Source organism: Cygnus olor, chromosome 3 (assembly GCF_009769625.2).
Source record: "Cygnus olor isolate bCygOlo1 chromosome 3, bCygOlo1.pri.v2, whole genome shotgun sequence".
NCBI classification, from domain to species: domain Eukaryota; kingdom Metazoa; phylum Chordata; class Aves; order Anseriformes; family Anatidae; genus Cygnus; species Cygnus olor.
This window is the reverse complement of record NC_049171.1, coordinates 12,020,899-12,039,472: the sequence shown is the minus strand read 5'-3', so window position 1 is coordinate 12,039,472 and position 18,574 is coordinate 12,020,899. Positions and strand designations below refer to the sequence as shown.

Here is an 18,574-nt window from a genome sequence, read left to right as displayed (position 1 = left end):
TCGCCCGCCATTTTGTCGAGGGCGGAGCAGCCCTCGGGGAGGGGGCGGCCATTAGGGCTGAGGAGCGCCGTGGGGGAGAGCGGGTGGTGTTGGGGTGCCTCGGTGGTCCGAGCTGGGGAGGTAAATTTGTTATAATTCCTGATTAAAGTTTGGCTGTGTTTCGCTCTGCTGTGTGGCAGGCGGCTGAGGAAGAGATAAGTCGCTGAGGGGGCTCGGGTGGGAATGGGGAGTGGGTCCCCTGCGGTCAGTGTGGGGCTGGGGCGCTAGGTTTGTAGGTGTGCAGTCATTTTGTACATCTTGTTATCGGGCAGGGAGACCTCTGGAGAGGTCTCATCGTTGCGAGCAGGCGGTCAGGGAACGCCTCTCTTTCAGGCGCTACTTTAAGATACACGAGTTCGTATTGAGGCGGGAATTTTATGTTTGAACTGAAGGCGCGTGTGCGTCTCGGTGCTCCGCTTTCATGCGACTTCTTGGGGGAAGAGCCTTAGGAAGTTTCTCTCCAGTGATTTGTAAGTATGTGGGGAAAGGAGGAAGTTTGACCTCCCTCCATTAGAAGTTTCTCTCTTCTAAGAAGACTGGAAACCTGTAATGAATGAACCTCAAAATCTGAATAGACAGATCACTCCTATCAAGAGTTGTAGGTCTGTCTGTATGCAGGATCCAGATGTAAATATTTTACAGAATATCCTCAGAAAGTAGAAACTGAATGTGTGGTAGGTCTTACAGATTTTCATAACTCAAACCTAAGTATATTTTGAATGAGGGTAAAGAAATGTTACTGAGGACAGAACAGGATTTTGTTGGAAACAAAATAGGGAAAAAGTTACTTGGTTGGATTTTTGTTTTGTTTTTAGTTCTCAGCTTTTTAAAACTTTTTCTTTTATATAACTGTTAATCTTCTGAAACATTAAGTATTTGTAGTATACTTGTCTTTCCTGTTAATTATGTACCATACAACATGCTATAAATTATGCCATGTATTTGCATGCTTTATTTATAGTTTTAACTCATTTTATGTGCTTGAGGCATAACAACAACAAAATCCCTATTTTACTACATAATGCCCTGAGAGCATAAAACTAAAACGAGGTTGTGTGACTGAAGAAATGGATTAAAGAAGCATGATTGCTGTTGAAAGTAGATCTTTCATTGAACGCGATTTAAAAACAACCTGGAATGCCTGCAGCAGCAGAAATGGTACATTATTGATTAGCAACCTTGCTTTAAAACAGTTCTAAAGTACAAAAAAAAGCACCGTACAAAGGCAGACTTGCTGTTCTGACAGGCTCTGAAGGTGTTGAATGTGAAAGATGCATAAATTTAACGTGGCCATGTTCACAAGAGGCCACAAGGTGGCATAACTACTCGAGTCCTAAGCAGATCTCAGAGTTCACCTAGTCATGACTTCAAAGGAAGGGGGTGTATATTATTTGTGCGTGTAGTAGTTTCAAAATCAGGATGCAAGAAGTACAAAACATTCCAGATTTTTTTATCTTCTAATATTGGAGGAAATGACAGAAAAGTAGAGGAAATAAGCGTGAGGCAAACTTTGTATGGTAAGGCAATGTAGGTGTGGGTTGGTGTTGTGAGGGAAAAGCAATGTATGTGTCAGAGTTGTTTATATAGAAGTGGCAAGGTATGAAAACCAGAACAGTAAAAGGACTGTGAAGAAAAGGAAATCCAGTCATGGGGTAGTGTGAAGAACAGAGTGGCATAAGTAAAGTTAAAGAAGAGACAAAGAAATATGCTACCTAATGGGTGTATGTTATGAGCTAGCATTCCCTGTAAGGATCTTTTTGCAGTAGTGTGTGTGACTGGCACTTAACAATAGTAAGAACAGGCACATTTCACGTTTCTGGAATCATGCTGTTACAATTGCTGAAATATTTGTTCAAAGGGAATTCTGGAGAACATCTGTGGTAATCCCTTGCAGAGGAGGAAGCTCTACCAATATTAGATTAAACCAGTAAGACAGTGTGCTGTCTGAATGTTGGAAATGGAGAAGGAAGATTCTGCAGCCTCTGGGGGCAACCAGTGCTAAAGTACCCATTGTCATTATTTCCTAATGTTTAGCTTCAATTTCCTAAGCCACAACCTTGGCCATTAGCCCTTGTTATATGATCTTGGACTAACAAGGAGTTTTGTTTTTGTCATAAATATTCTTCAATCTATTTTTATATGTAAGCTACTATTATATGAACTGAGTCTTTTTAATGTGAATCCTACAGCTTCACATCAGGAAGTAATGGCCTTGAGGGGTGTGGATTTTGTTTGCTTTTTAAATAAGTTTTGGATTCTAGCTATGTAAGGGACATATGAGACTTGGAAGCATGTTATGTTACTTTTTTCAGCTGATTTTTATTTATGTTTAGCCTATTAGCAATGAAAACATACAGTCCAAAGAAGGTATTCAGTGATAAACCACCTGTGAACTGGAGTCACTCCATACCTAGAAGGCATGATTGTGAATGCTCTTGGCTTATAAAAGCAAAACTGATACCGTCTGCATATTTAATTTATGAACCTAGTGTTCATAATATGTCATATTTTGTGTTATGTTCTGAAAATATTTTGCTTAGTCTTTACAGCTAAAACGTTCATGTTGACAACAAAGAAGCTGGAACAATGGGAGTGACTAATCTGTGGCAAATCCTTGAGCCTGTGAGACAACCTGTCAGCTTGAGCAGTCTCAAAGGAAAAACGCTTGCTGTTGATTTAAGTTTGTGGGTTTGTGAAGCGCAGACCGTTAAAAAGATGATTGGAGTAGTTACCAAGCCACATTTGAGGTATGGTATCTATATAAAACGTTGTAGCCAAAAGTTTTGGAGCTGTATAATTTAGTTTTGGTAGTTCAGAAATTAAGATTACTTACCTCCAAAATTCATATGACTGTGCTGTTTTCTGTTGTTATTACTTGTGCTGCATACATAAAGGGTTTGAAATGAAAACATGGTCATACTGGTTGAACTCAACTTAGTGCTTGGGTGCAAACAGGAGAATTTCTTGGGCTCAGCATACCTTTTATTGAGGCCTTAACAGTAGGTAAGGTTGAGATGGGTGCAGGCAGAACTGTACTGGTCTTACTGTGGTACAGTGCCATGTGGTGAGAAAATTATCAAGTGGCAAGTACATATCAACATGCTCATTCCCCTATATTTCTGAGGATGTGTGTTGGAAGGTACTGTAGAAGTTTAAGCCTGTTTATGACAGCATTTTGGAGGCTGGTAGATTCAGAACATAATGGGACTTATGCATGCTTGTTGTGGTGTATGAGTTAAAATTCTAGTTAACCATATTTACTTCAACGGGAGGTCTGAATCAATCTTCAGGCTTATGAGCAACATTGAAGAATGTGTATATATTTAATTTAAACGAGCAAGGATAAGCAGCTGTAAATTCAGAGCACTGTTTCCTGTAAATGATGCTGACAAAAATGAAATTATATAATTTTTTTTTTAAATGACTGCTTAGCTCAAGAATATTGAGTTACTAGCTGTTATATGTTTATGGGGCTTTTGTTGAATTCTGTTAATATGAAATATTAGCATCTTCTGAAAATCTTTTCTTAAAATGTTATACTTAGGACCCCAAATGGGTAATTAAGTAAAACTTGGAGCTTAACATGAACATTTTCTCTATGATAAAAAAGTCTTACGTGCAGTGGAATGGAAACATCAGTCCACATCTCTTGTGCAGTCTTTCCAAAGCAAGGCAAAGGGGTGGACAGATTTCTACCAGTGGAAAAAAAGATTTAATGCAGTTGGAGATCAAATTATTTTGCTAAGTATTCTACAGAAACTTTTATTGTAATCGATTGATTTCTTTTTCTTTTCATTTGTGAAAATAAAAATAGCCTCAAGAGATCAACTTATCCTCTTTTACCAATAACAAATATACAAAATTAAATCTAGAATAATGGTCTTTCCTTGTAAATCGAAGAGATGTAAATGTTCAGTCACTCTTTGAAAGATTCATCCAGGAATTACTGGAAGAAGCATATGCTGTCTGAGTACTCTCTATATTACTGTTATAGACCAAGTAGTTATTATTGCTTTTACAAGTAAAATTCTTCCCATCAGTGGTGCAGATTTGCACATTAAATAAATTGGCATGGTAATGGTATCTATGTATCTAATATTAAAACATTCTTTTACTTCAGATGCACCTGCATTGATAGATTTGGGCTTAAAATTTGGTACAAAACAATCAATGTGGATGTGTTTGAAAGCAGACTTTGGAATTTGAATATATTTTATTTAGCCTTTTAAAGTTGTTTATGTTTTTTCTCCTTAAAAAAAATCTTTCTTGTCCTTATGTGATATTTTCTTGGATATTTTGTAAAGCTGTTACAAGTCGCTAGTAAAACAACATCAAGGAAATAGATAAAATCTGTTAGCTTTGGGGTAAGGGAGCCATAGAAGGTGGAGAGGAAGCTAAGGTTGTTCCTGGGGCAGACTGAGGAACATAACAAAAACATCTGAAGTAATCAGGCTTCCCTAATTCTACTTATGGAACACATTACTTTATTGCAGAAACCTATTTTTTCGGTTCTCTTTCTTAACATCAATGGGAATTAAACTAGTGTTTGTCATGGAAGGAGAGGCCCCCAGGTTGAAAGCAGACACCATGAGTAAGAGGAACGAGATGCGCTATGGACCTTCCAAGAGACATGGGGCTGCAAGAACAGGGAGATCTCATTTTAAATCCGTGTTAAAAGAGGTGAGTAATCGAGGGGTATGGTTCAGTATTTTTTTTAATGTGATAGAAAGAAACCTTAAATAATTCAAAGACAAGAACTCAATTGATAGTTTTCTATACAACAAATGTCAGCAATATTACAAGTTAGAGAGAACACACCCTTTTGTAATTGGACGTTATAGCATTTGTTAATTCATTGTAGAAGGGGGGGCAATGTCAGAATAATTTTCTTGTTTGATGTGTTCTTTGTGTTATGCTACAATGAGCTGCAGTCATAATCAAGTGCTTATTACAGAAATTCAAACTTTGTTCTCATGGCTTTGGTAGATTGAATGTGTCAATTCATGTTTTATTCTTAAATTTTAAAACAAATTTTTTGTTCTAAAATTTGTGGGAAATATATATTGGTATATCTAAGTATGTCTTAAACTGGTCCAGTCTTAGTTAGGCCAGCAATACTGTACTGTCATGCTTTATGTTTTTGAGGAGTCTGGCAGTTTGAAAGATGTCTGTGCTAGCCCAGTATTACTGCTGAGTACCAAGCAAACCATGTTGCTTGTGAAGATAAATTCTTCTTTTGCTCTTCATTTGAAAACATCCTAAAAGTCCATTTAAAGCATACAGATTTTTGTGAAGGTGTTCATTCTGTGTTCGAGTTCTGTACTTATTGCATTGTTCTTAATTGAGTACTTTTTTGACTGCTTTAGAGGAAAAGTAGTTTACTGTTACAGTTTTTGTATTTATGTAGTGTTTTATAGTCATTGCAACAGTAGCAGTTTTCAGAGTGGACGTAAATACTTTTCTGAGAAAATTCATGCTAATAACTGGATCTAATTTATCATTCAATCTCTTTCCTTTTGGATTCTTTCAGTGTCTGGAACTGTTGGAGTGTTTAGGTGTCCCTTGGGTTCAAGCAGCAGGAGAAGCAGAGGCAATGTGTGCTTACCTAAATGTAAAAGGCCACGTTGATGGGTGCATTACCAACGATGGAGATGTCTTCCTATACGGAGCTCAAACGGTTTATAGGAACTTTGCCATGAATGCTAAGGTAACGTACCTCATTGAGGTCAGAAGGAGGTTTTGCTTGCTCTTTAGAGTTTTCCTCAAAATAGAAATTAACTGGAGGGCCTTGAAACAATTACTTGGATACCACGCTTATCATCTGGTAGTTGAGGTTATTTAAGATAGTCCTTTAAGACAGGAATGCTTTGTTGGATTCACTGCCTGTCTACTAGGATTTGAGAGCAAAACAATTGGATTGAAGAACACTTCCCGTACTATTGTCTGTGTTTGTGCTGTCTTGTGATGTATAATAAAACTAAGTAGCAATTTTTCTTTCCTTCCTCAACAGTGGAGAATTTTAATGAAATAATTGATTCTGATAAACTTACAGTTAGGGCATATGGGGAGCGGTCAGCCTTTTGTCTGGTTCACAGGTTTGCATCTTACATGTTTATTTTATTCATTATGAATATATTTATGGTTAATACTGTTAGTCTCAAATATGAATAGGACAGATTATGCATCTGTGTAATAATCAGTTATTGTGAACTTTCAGAAAGAGAAAAATCAATTTATAATCCTGAGCTTCATTTGTTAAAGAGTGCAGTTTTCCAGATCTGGCAAAAAGCAAACACAAATGTCCTTCATTTATACTTCTCTGTAAATCAGAGAAAGGAATTCATATGTTCTACCTGGTAAAGCTAACAAGAAAGCAGAGGAAAAATGATGTTGGGGTTGGAATTTTAAATCTTTATCCGTAAGACTTGTCAAGAAGGTACTTCAGTAACAGGAAAAAAAACAATAGAACCAAAAAAAGCACTAGGAATGATTAAGTTCAAAAAAAAAAAAAAGTAGTTGGAAAATGATTTGCTTTGACGTTGTATTTGGGGTCAAGATGATCAATTTCCTCCTTCATTCATTGTCATTCATTACCAAAAATGAAGGTGGACTTGATCTTTCAGGGTTATCTTATTACGTATCTTAAGATACGTAATATCTGCCTGTTGATATAAAAAGTAATTTGTGTGCGCACATTCATTTGGGGTATCTGTTTCAGATAACAGGGTTCTGTTTGTTTGTTTTGGGGGGTGGGCTTCCTATCTTTTTATTCATGTTAATAATTATGAAATATTATTGTGTTTGAGTCCTCTCCTCAAGGCTCCATGTGTTCCTTTAGCTCATAGGTATAATGTTAGGTGACACTTAATTTTCTTTGGTTCTTTTTTTTAACTCAAGTAGCACATTATAAAGTTTATATGGACTTTAAAAACTGCGGTTCCTAAGATGATTTATACAGCCATTAATACTCAATAATGTTAGATTTAACTTTTTCTAAATATACTAAACAATATAGAAAACAACTCTTGATTTTATTTTAGTTTCTTTTGAACAGTTGATGCCCACAGTTACAACTTGAAACTCCAGAACTGTAGTTATTAATGTGGTGCCCATGCATTATATTATAATTATAATTGCGGATTTATTTGTTTTTGCTATCAGACTCTTTGTATTTTATGGGATAGACCTGTTGCCTGCAGACGTGGGTGGATAGTGTTGGGTAAACAAAGTGAATGTGATTTTGGGCTGTTCCTTTCCTGATGTTGTGGAAATAAAGCATACGATAAATTTCTCTTTCAGGAACCGTATCTTGACTGTTACACAATGTCTTCTATTAAGGAGAAGCTTGGTTGTGACAGAGAGTCTTTGATTGGGCTAGCTGTTCTTCTGGGTTGTGATTACCTTCCAAAGGTAAGCAATATAATTATTTTTTATTAGGTACTTACAGTTTATTGTTTTTCAAGACAGTGTATCAAGGGAGACTTGTGCATGCTGACAAAACCGTGCAATGCATGATTTGCATTGAATGCAATGGATGAATGCATGAATGCAATGAATACTGAGAATTAGTTGAAGAAGATGCTTAGTAAGTAACTATATATGTGGGGGGTTTTTTTGATGGCTTAAAGATAATCAAATTATTTCATTAACATTAATCATCCTAAATCTATTTTATGTATTCTTTCAGACTGTAGTCTTCACCTCCATTATATGAAAGTTTCAGCATTGTTGATACTGAGCAAACATGAAAAGTGAGCGATTGCCAGGATACTTTGTACCCATTAGGATGCAAAGTACATCCTCGGTAGAGTAGCTGAGGAAAATGAAGAAAAAACATTTCTGTTTATGCTGTTTGGAATAGTTAGTAGTGATGGTTTTGAACTGTAGTTATTAGTAGCAACCGTTCTGGATGGAGCTTGGACATATTTGTTGATAGAACTAAAAGGGGATTTTACATGATTTTCAAATAGATGACTACTACTTTGTAAATTTGAGGTGACGAATGAAGTGAGAGGGATCTCACTCATTACTTTTTTTTCTTCTTTTTTCCTGAAAGCTTTTTTTTGTTGAGACTTTCACCAGAAGGTGTTGGAATGGCTATTTGAAATGGAAATGAAGTGGTATGAAACTTGATTTCTATACAGCTCATCATGCTGTGACCACAGGCAACGGTTGCTCCCATTCAGAATTGCAGTGGATGTCTAGTTACTCTTAAATCATAGTGTATCAATTTGATAAAACTGTCCTTTTAAATAACAGACAGTGTGCTGAATGACAGAGCACATCAGTCGAATCTTTTTTTTTTTTTTTTTTTAATTGAAAGACAAGTCTGAGGGGGAGGCAGAAAGTAGCGGCTAATCAGTAGTTACTGTAATGCAGCTAGCAGCTCCTGGAATGCCAGGTTCTTGCACATGTGTCTTCTGGAGTCACACAATCAGCAATACCAGATAGGTCTTTTGAGTTGCTGCAACCTGGCAAAGCAAAGAAAGATAGAAACTTCCAGGGAAAGCTGAACTACAGGAGTGCCTTGTGGGTGTGACGACTGGCAGAACAGATAAATGAGAATACCAGTCTATAATTGCACTTGCTTTGTTGATTACGTATATGTGATGCTTTCCTTGCAGAAGCTGAATACCTGTCTGCCTGAGTGGCTGCACAACCAATGACAACTTCTAATTGGTTTTGAAAGTACATTTATTTCATACAGTTGTATATAATCAGTTGTTATATTTGAATAAAAATAAGCTATCGGTTTATTTGTAGTAGTACCGTAGAAAGGACACTCAATACACTGTTTATATTCAGTGGTACCGATTCTTGATTTAAATCATTCAGGTTGTTTTGAATTAATTGTCTGTCACTCTTCCTAATATCTAGGTATTACTATAAAGTCCTAGATTTCAGCCCATGAGCTAGCTTCTAAAAAATATTTGCTGTTCCCATGTATTACCTATAGGGCTAGTCTTGTAAAGGACATGCATACTACAGATGTAATAACAGCAAAATCAATGCAAGATGTAATAGCAAAATCAAGCAAGTGATTATTGAAGAGGAAAGGAGGGCTTCTTTCAGGTTTGGGTTTTTAATTATCTTTCAGAAAAATTCTCTAGCACTATTCTTTAAGTCATCTCTTGGAACTCAAGTGTTTGAGGTTCAAGCAGTTTCTTTGCCATAAAGCCGCTCTCCTGTAAGTGAAGACTTTATGGTAGACACTTTTCATCTGAGATTCCAGTCTTTTGAGTTTAAAATCCAAAGAATGAATTTGTCTTGGTTTGACTTTCCAAAACAGTTCTGAAAAGTTTCATTTCTCTGGCAGTTAGCCGTCAAGAATGTTTCAAGTATTTCATATGGTAGTTCTGTTGCAGATGGTGCACTAAAAAACAAAACAACAAAAAAAAGCAATGTGTAGAAAGAAAGCAGTGGAAAATAGGTGGTTTTATCTTAGCTGCTATTGGGTGTCTGGTACTACAGCTATAATCTGTCACCTCTGACTACGTAACTTGGTCAAAAATTATTTTTGTCAATGTAGATCAATGTCTGTGATTGTTTTATCATTTCTGTTAATAAGATTGTGAAGGCAATTTATGAAAATCTGTATACTGTGTGTGTCATTAAATGATGTTTAATATTTCTGTCTCTATAGGGCGTTCCAGGAGTTGGAAAAGAACAAGCTTTAAAGTTAATTGAGACTTTGAGAGGTCAAAACTTACTGCAAAGGTAAATTGAAAACTTACCTTGATTTTATTCTAATATTTGCTGGTATGGACTTTATCTCCAAGACGATGTTAATAATATTTAACTTTTAACTCTTTTTTTTTCTTGAGGGACAGGTTACTACATTCCTTACTTCATATTTGCTAAGAAAGCTTTCTTCATCGTTTTAAAACACGAGCTGACTCCTAGCTTTTGAGTTAGCAGGTGTATGTTGGTATTTTGGGAATGAAAGTCACAAGGACTGATGACAGACTTGCTAATTTTTTTTTCTTTTTTCATTTGGGTTGTGGATCAGGACAAGGGATACTAAATGCTTTCTGGGTTTTGATGTATATGTCAACAGTAGAAATCCAACAACTATATGCTCACAAAAAATCTATTTCATAAGTTAGAAAACTGCTTTTTGAGCAATTGCCTGAGAAGTATAAAGAGTATTCTTTTTAGTGTTAAGTATGAAAGTTTAAAGTATTTTGTAACGCTTTCAATATCATCCTTCTAGATTTGAGCAATGGAAAGAATTTCAGTATGATAATAATCCACCTTTGGTTGTGAAAAGGGTAATTCACTGTTCTGAGTGTCATCATCCAGGTCAGTGTAAAAAGCATTGAATTTTGTTTTTAGCTTAATCATTTGTTGTTTTTTATTCTGGGCATGGGGGGTTGTTTGTTGGTTGGATTTTTTGTCAAAAACAACATTAAAAACTACTTTTGTCATTCAGCTTCTGGGCTGTATTCAGATTTTCAGCTGTGTATGTATCTATGTAAGTGCTTTTTTGAGGCCAGGGATTACCTTTCCCAAAGGTGAAACCAGTTGATAGCAGAAGGAATATTAACAGAATGTCCTTGTGTGATCCCAGGTATCTGCCTTTTTAACAATGTCAGTAAAGAAAATGTGCTATCATGATAAGCAGCGTGTTTTTTTTTCCCTGTCTGAATTGGTCTTGCATAAGGAGGGCTGAATCCATTAGCATTGCTGAGTTTTTTAGCCTTTTCTTAAAAAGAAATCAGTCTTAGGGAACCTCATTTTGGTAGCACATTTGATTGGTGAACTCATTCAAAGCCGTCACTTGGAGAAGAAAAAGTTTGTTTCAAATATCCATTGCTTAGTATGTTTGTGAAGGTGTCACAGACTACTTAGTTTTTTTTAGGTTTTGAATTCTTCAGCATAAGGTGTGAAACTGCTTTTTAATTAATCTTAATTAAAAAAAGAAAAAAAAGTCTTGTATTTGTCAGTTCTTACTGTAAGTATATAGCTAATGCACTCAGATCTGCATACAGCTGCTCTTCCTCTCAAATTCATATATATTCCAAATTCTATATCTTTACTACTAATTTTGTATATTTGGAGATTTTGGAAGTCTTCCTTCTCATCATGATTTGTGCATCTGCTTCTGTAGGGTCTTACAAGGAACATGAGCGCAGTGGATGTAAACTCTGTGAAAGCACGAGATACTGCAAACCCAATGACTCCAAGTACTGCTGCCCTTGCGAATGGCATCAGTTAGAACAAGTGAAACAAGCAAATGCAGTGGAGGACAATATCAGAAAGTAGGAGTGTATTGAAAATAAACTACTTTTCCCTGTTTTCATGTGCAGGGTGAGGATTTAAGCTGTACACTTTTCCTCTTTGTGCCCAGTTCCTAACACATTTGTTTTACCTGCAGAAAAGCTAATAGTTGTGAAGGCTTTCCATTCTCTGAGGTAACAAGCCTATTTAAAGATATTTTTTTTAATCAATTAATTGAAATTTCAGTTTTCTGCCCTCTCTTAAACTGCCTTTTTTCTGTTTTATCTCAAGGTTATCCAAGAATTTCTTGTAAACAAGAATAAATTAATCAAGATAATGGAATGCAAAAGGCCAAATTTATTGTCTTTTCAGGTACATAACGCTACTGGGTATTTAGCTCTGTGTGGGTTTTATTGTTTATGCATCTGTGGTAACTTTGATCTTGATCGGTGATTTTACTGGAAATAAGAATTAAAGAATCTTGCTGCAACTTTTTAATATACTTCATCTTTTGAAAGTCTAAAATGACAACTTCAAAAAATTAATTGATTTAAGTAGGTATGTAGAAAAGCAGAAGTAAGAGAGCCTGGGGGGGAGGTCATTTGCCATTGTTCTATTTTTCATTGTCCAGTGTTATTAAACTGGGATACTGAATGTCGCGTCATCTATAGTGCATAAAGTACTATGTGGCTATATGGCATACTGCTTCAGGGATGTTACTTTTTTTTCTCCCAGCTTTCACAAAGGTATTAACGTAAACAGCTCTTGTTTTAACTCATACCCGTTTTGTCTTCATACTGACAGTGTGTATGTGACTTGCAGCAAGTTACGATTGCAGACTTTTTTTTTAAACTTCCTTTTTAATGTTTTCTTGGTATTATCAAGATTAGCAGTTTCTGTATGTAACGAGCAGAAGAGACCTTCATTCTTAATGGTGCATGTTTTCCCAAAAACAGATAGCAGACATATAGTTAGCATGATACTGCCAGTTTCCAAGTTTAGAGGCCCTTTAATTCAAAGTGCACAAAGCTCAGAAGTGATACAGCTTACAGAATATTCTTTCTTCTGGAGAGAGGGGAATAAGGCTTTTGGGGTGAAGGTAGGAAGTGTTTGTATATACTTGCTGTTGGAGTTGTTTTCTCAGAATGATTTTTTATTATACATTTTTACTACTGAAGGCAGATCTTTTATAATGTTTCATTTTCCTGAATTGGTGTGTTAAGTTACATAAAACATGATGGACTACTGTTGAACAACATAGTTTTAATGAAGGTCTGCATTCATCCTTCTCTCACATGTGAAATCAGTAATTTTCACAGCTCCTTGCATAGCTGTTCTCTATCTGATAAGGTGTTTAGTAACTGTCTTATTCCTGCTGTTGCTGCCACACAGCTCTTCCCTGGACCTGTTATTGACAGCAGAAGAATCTACCCAGATAAGGATAACTGTTCCCTCACTTGGCAGTGAAATATTATTCAGCATTACCCGGACATATTAAATGTTTAAAGTATCTAGAACATTTCGTCCTGTGTCCCTACTACATAGCTGTCAAAGTTTGATATCTAACAGAATAAGAATGTTTTAAAGTGTGTTTTTTTGTTTTTGTTTTTTACACTGACAGATATTTGCTTCTGAGAAGATGGAATGGGCAAAGAATTACGCTTGTAAGAAACTGTTAGCACTGTTGACACTTTATGATATGAACCAGAGAAAATCTGGGTACATCAATTCAAAACAACTGCAGGCAATACGGTAACTGGAGTTCTTGAACCTAATGTTTACTTCTGTTGCTTGAGGAAAATTCTCATGTTTTTCTTCATTTTTACAAACATATAATGGTTTTCTTCCATCTGTTTTTCAAGCTATGAGCTTATTTTGATTAGAGCTAAAAATTTAGATCCATATGCCAATACGTATGCTGTTGCTGCTGCACAAAGTAACACATGCAGTAGTTTCCCTTGGTTCTAATAGGGTCTGCTATGGTTACTTTCTATTACATCCTTATTTCCTTGGATCTGCACACAATTTAGCTTTAAAGGTTTGCTTCCCTGCTGAGATTGTTAACAGAATTTTGATTGACTTCAGTGATTCAAGATGTGAGCATGAACTTATAAATGAGCATCTGCAGATTCATTTATGTGTCTAATGAATTCACTGTCTTACAGTTCATTTCTGCTACCTGTTCTTCTCTAAACACTTTCATTGAGGACAGCTGCCTTTATGATTATGGAAATGGCCAAGTATCCTGTCACTAAAAATGGGTACACAGTAAAAACAAGTAACTACTTCCCTCTGAATATTTTCCCAGCATCCAAATTTCTGTTACTCAGGAGTCTTCTGAGCCAGGTTTAGAGAGCCATCAGCCCTCTAAAAAGCATTTAAAAGAAAATGATCTAATCTTTTCTTAAGCCCCCTTTTTTTTTTAAAGTTTTCTTAAACTTTCTGAATCTACAGTGTCTATTGGCAAAAAGTTCCTGAACTTGACTTCACGGTCTTAAAGAAATTATTTGACATAGTATCAAATGACAGGCTTTTTTGGTGTTCGTTTTTTTCCCCAAATTCTTACATGGCAGGAAGGGTTAGTGGTTGTTCCCTGTTTCTCAATGCCTTTCAAGATTTTATAGACCTTAATTTTAAGGAGTAGAAGAACAGTCAGTGTCAATATGGTAGTATCTTTTCTGGATTGATGAGTCAGAGTCTGTCAGTACCAGCCTCTTCCTACGAAACTGGGATGTAGATAATATTTTTAGAAAAAATCTCATGAAGTTCCTGTTCAGTTCATGTCTTGGATTCCTTCGTGCTCTTTTGCAAAAAATATGAGTGATACTGTCTGTTCATTGAGAAATTTACTGTCTATGGCAACAGCCTTCTCCATGGCATAGCTGAAGATACCAAGCTAGTGTTTGTAGAAATTTATATTATGGTTGTATATTACAAAATGGCATTTTGATTTTTTTAGTTCTGCTACTCTAAGCAATATCAATTTTAAAAAAAAAAAAGTGTCAGTATTCAAAATCTAGACCGAGAACTTATACACAGAAGTAACTTTTTTAAAAAGCTAAATTTACTATTACAAAGATAATTTTTGCTCTGAATCATTTTAAATTAGAATACTCAAATATTTTAAAATAGCTTAAATTTAACATTTCCTGTTCAAACATAATCATTTAATATGTTCTCTGTTCTTACAGGATAGTCAAGACACGTGTTAAAAATGGGATTCCTTGTTTTGAAATTGAGTGGCAAAAACCAGGTTGGTGTGGTTTCCATGTACATTATTGAACTATTCACAAGAAAAGAACAAAAGCATTCTTTAAAGGGGAAAATGGTTTGACATTTATGAGGAAACAATGTGTGAGTAAGATTGGAAATTGTGAAAGACGTAGGAAATGTGCATCGCATTTAAGATACCCTGAAACCAAAAGCAATACTTAAAAAATAAAAAAAAGGCAAACAAACAAAAAACACCAGGCCAAAACTAAACACAAAAACCTCAGAAACAAAAAACTACCTACCTACCTACCAAGAAAGCAAGGGGCTTCGTTTTCAAGGACTTTTTGTGGTACGTGTTAATAAGACCTGGACTCTGTGTTTTATGTCTTGTTTCATTATGTATGCTAAGTTGTGACAGTTTACTAGCTAGAAACTTTTGTGCTGACAGACTTCTATTTTTAATGTGCCTGCTTGACCCAGGCACCTGGCAGAAAGAAAGCAGTTACACCATAGCTAAATCGCAAACCTTGTGCTGTTTGCCTTTTTACATATCTTCCTTATATTGAAGTCTTTCGTTCTTTCTTATTCTATCCTTTGAAATACTCATGTATATATAAGTCCAATATAAATTCATTAATTGTTTTAGAACATTATGTTGATGCAGAAGATGAGCCCGTGGAGTTGTTTGTAATCACAGTAGAAGAGGCGTCTGTATTTCAGGCTGCTTATCCAGATGTTGTTGCTCTTTACCAAATGGAAAAGTCAGAAGCTCTGGCAAAGAAACAGAAAAGTAAGTCCAAAAGTTTATATCTTATGAACTTATGGTTCTTGCCAGAATACCAGAATCAAAAGTAACAAATATTTCTCCCACTGTTGAGCAATATCATGTTTGATCTGCACCTCCTTTTTTTTTTTTTTCAGACAGGAAAAACAAACCGAAAGAAAGAGAGTTATCAAACGCTTGTGATGAAGTTACTGATCTCCTATCTCAAATGAATTTTAAGTCTACAAGTGAAATTCTGACTGTGCAAGACCACACACTAGATACAAAAACTGCACCTGAATATGAGATACACCAGAGTAACATTGAATCAAAAGAGCCAGCAATAGCTGCAGCTTCCTGTGTAACATGCGTTCAGGTGCCAGTATCAGCAGTTGGGCTTTCTCTGACTGCATCACCTAGCTTGCACTCGCAGGGTACGTTGGCTGACGCATCTGTATTACCAGTACAACTTACTAAAAGTTCAGAGATTTCTTCTTCCTCTGTAGCAGCTGATCTACAATTGAGCAGTATTGACTGGGAAGAAACTTCCTTCAGCGCTTCACCAGCCCAGGGGTGTGATGGCTGTGATCCAGCATCTGACTTGACTGCATGCATAAAGCGCTCACACCCGCTACCTCATAAAACAGGGAAAAATACCTCAGAATATTTGGGGGCTTTGCAGTCTGATACAGACCATTCTGACAGTGCAGATGATTTAGTTTCAGATGGTGGTATGGCACAACTTCAGAAGCTGTCTTTAAGTGAGCGTATATTTAGGAAGACTTCCATTCCGTCAAAGCCTTTGCTGTCAGAAGATGTAACGCAGCGAGAGCCTCTCAACGGGTTTAAACACACAAAGGCAGCATTGAATCCTGATAAAGATTCTCTCTCTTCCTCGTGTCCGTTAAACAAACCAGTGCAAGCAACTAAAAATATGCTATCGGAAACCTGTTCAAGGGAATATGGTGTACATATTTGTAAAGATCAATGCAAAGAAGCTGACAGCCTGTATGAAATGATACAAAAAGACCACAATATAACATCTCTAGCCTTCTGTGGGCAAACAACAGAGCCATTGTATACTGTGTGTGAAATGCTTCCCCCATCTCAAAAGCCAGCAGATGTGGTAACTGGCCATCACTTTACAAAAACTTGTACTCAGACTGCTTGGAAAACTTCTTCTAAAAAGAGCGTGTGTCAGAACAGATGCTCCTCTAGTGAGGACAGTGATGATGGCAACGCTAATAAAAATCCAATTTATAAGAAAATAAAAAGGCAGCCGAACACTGGACAGTTTAAAAAGTCTTTTGCAGAGAAAAGGGGTAACACTGTTACTAGCAAAAGAACAAGCAGCGACTCAGCACTTATAATTAAACAGAGGAAGAAAAAAAACAATTTTAAGGAAGCTGGTAATAATTTGTCATTGCAAATATCTCCAGAACCTTCCTGTGTAGTGGAAATTGATTGTTCTGAAAGTCCAGAACAAGTGACCAGTTCCAGTCCTGCGCAGGAAGCTGAAAGTGATGTTCAGATTTATCTGTGGGCAGACAGTCCCCTTCCCCTGTCTGAAAGACTGAAAGGAAGACTCAAAATCAATTAGGTCCTTCATAAAATAGATTATGATAACAATTAACTCTGAACCTTTAGCTCTTACAGAGGTCTTTCTCAAAATTTCTGCAGCGTGTTCTGTCAGTTCAAAGTGGACAAACTCATGACAAATAAGAAGTGTACTGAAATACTTCATATTGGTGCTAAAGTTTGAAACTAAAATGATAGCAAAAGTATTAAATCACAATTTATAGGCAAATACCCATTATTCTGGACTTGATCATGTTCTGAACTTCTTATGTAAGCAGCAGTCTGTAGTATACAAGGGAGCAAAAGGTGTTATTTTTGAAATATGAAGTCTGTTTTTTCCCAGCCAAGTTGTGCTTCATGCACAGCTATTAGTCCTTCTGCTTATAAAAAATAGAGCTATTAAAACAGTGTCTGTGTTGCTGTTGGGTGTGCTTAATAAGACAAAGCAATACAACTTTTTACAACTGAAATTTTCCATTCTGCCCCACTAACTTAATTTTGCTAGTTTTAAAATAGACGCTGGTTGTGTTGGCTACCTCTAAAGGACCAGATAGAGGCACGCAGCAGATGTACCTTGCAGCGTAGCTAAATTTATATCTGCCATGCCCTATAATAAACTGCTCTTTGAGTGTGTACACCTTCCAAAGAATAGAATAAGCCATCTAAGCATATGCTGGTTTTGTAGCTGTGACTTCTGCTATTTAAGTAAACTTGATGGCTGTTATAATCATGTGCTTATAGATTGGGGCATTTTTTACTTACAGAAGATATGAAATCCTATCTAATATTCACTTCTAATTATATTGGGATAAAGATTAAATTACAGAAAATCAGAATCTAATAATGGTATTGCAGACTTTTAAAAATATCATGTACTGTAAATGTTTGTTATTGAGCTTGAATACACTGCGTTTTTGAAGGTGTTCTTCCTCTTTAATACACAAGCAATCTGGTTATAGACACAAAAAAAATAAAATATTGTCTTCAGCAGCTTATTGGAAATGCTTCCTTGCCTATATTTAAGCATTCATAACTTCTTCTATGCACCAGCCAGAAGGAAGACCACTCTTACTGACAAATAATGTTAATAATAGAAATCAACTTAGAATATCTATGCCTTAATGAAAATGTCAGTTCTTTCTTTATAAAGGCCAAAGCTTTAGAAGTTAGGAAGCTAAACTCCCAACTGTGTTTAAGGAAGAAATAGAAAATGTAATTAGCAAAAATGGTAGTTTCTTACATTGCCTATAGGTAGATAAAGTTGGTTTATAGCAGGCTTTTCAAATGAGAAATGCAGTATGTAAATAAGCAAAAAATCCAAAATTATTGGAAATGTTTTCAGTTTTGAAAATGGTCTCCTGTGGAGACTCACTGTGCAGCTGATGTGAGAGGGCAGCTGAGAGAACAGAAATGCTATGAAGTGGCATAGCAGTCACCTGGGGATCCCCTATCTAGTGATCAATAGTGGACAGATCAGACCTTTTTTTTTTTTTGTGGTGGAGGAAAAAAAAATAATATTGTTTATGTTTGGTTCTCTTACTGCCCTGCTGCTGATTTTGAATACTGAAAGTTGGAATTGGTACCTTTTTATTTTCATGAATAAAAATACCATCATCATACAGCTGTGCTTGCTTTTGTTCCCTCTCCATGTATCCCAATCCCCTCTTTTACTGGAGGCATCAAAAATTTTTCACTCGTAGTGTGTGGGTTTCTGTGCTTTAGATCTTTCTTTAGAGCTGGGCAGCAAGAGCTGCTTTGGAA

General features: G+C 36.1%; 1 protein-coding gene across 2 annotated transcripts; it reads left to right on the top strand.

Moving 5' to 3' along the window:
• The first annotated feature begins 28 nt into the window (after window positions 1–28).
• GEN1 (GEN1 Holliday junction 5' flap endonuclease) lies at window positions 29–18,332 on the top strand. Of its 2 annotated transcripts, none has more exons than XM_040550989.1 (14): window positions 29–120; window positions 2,580–2,786; window positions 4,533–4,719; window positions 5,570–5,746; window positions 7,339–7,449; window positions 9,683–9,756; window positions 10,253–10,341; window positions 11,150–11,300; window positions 11,417–11,453; window positions 11,551–11,631; window positions 12,881–13,011; window positions 14,451–14,512; window positions 15,119–15,262; window positions 15,394–18,332. In XM_040550989.1, the coding sequence occupies exons 2-14, from the start codon at window positions 2,626–2,628 to the stop codon at window positions 16,833–16,835; spliced, it is 2,847 nt and encodes a 948-aa protein (XP_040406923.1). In that variant the 5' UTR covers window positions 29–120; window positions 2,580–2,625; the 3' UTR covers window positions 16,836–18,332. The 2 variants fall into 2 exon arrangements, with proteins under 2 accessions (XP_040406923.1, XP_040406924.1); XM_040550990.1 differs by lacking the exon at window positions 29–120 and adding an exon at window positions 130–509.
• The last annotated feature ends 242 nt before the right edge of the window (window positions 18,333–18,574 follow it).

What these genes read in the sequence shown, in the direction of transcription:
- GEN1 (XM_040550989.1), top strand. Translation starts at nt 2,626, where the DNA reads ATGGGAGTGACTAATCTGTGGCAAATCCTTGAGCCTGTGAGACAACCT. An exon ending in GTTACCAAGCCACATTTGAG is followed by an intron (nt 2,787 to 4,532) that starts GTATGGTATCTA and finishes ACTTTATTGCAG; the next exon opens with AAACCTATTTTTTCGGTTCT. An exon ending in GTGGAGGACAATATCAGAAA is followed by an intron (nt 11,301 to 11,416) that starts GTAGGAGTGTAT and finishes TTTTACCTGCAG; the next exon opens with AAAAGCTAATAGTTGTGAAG.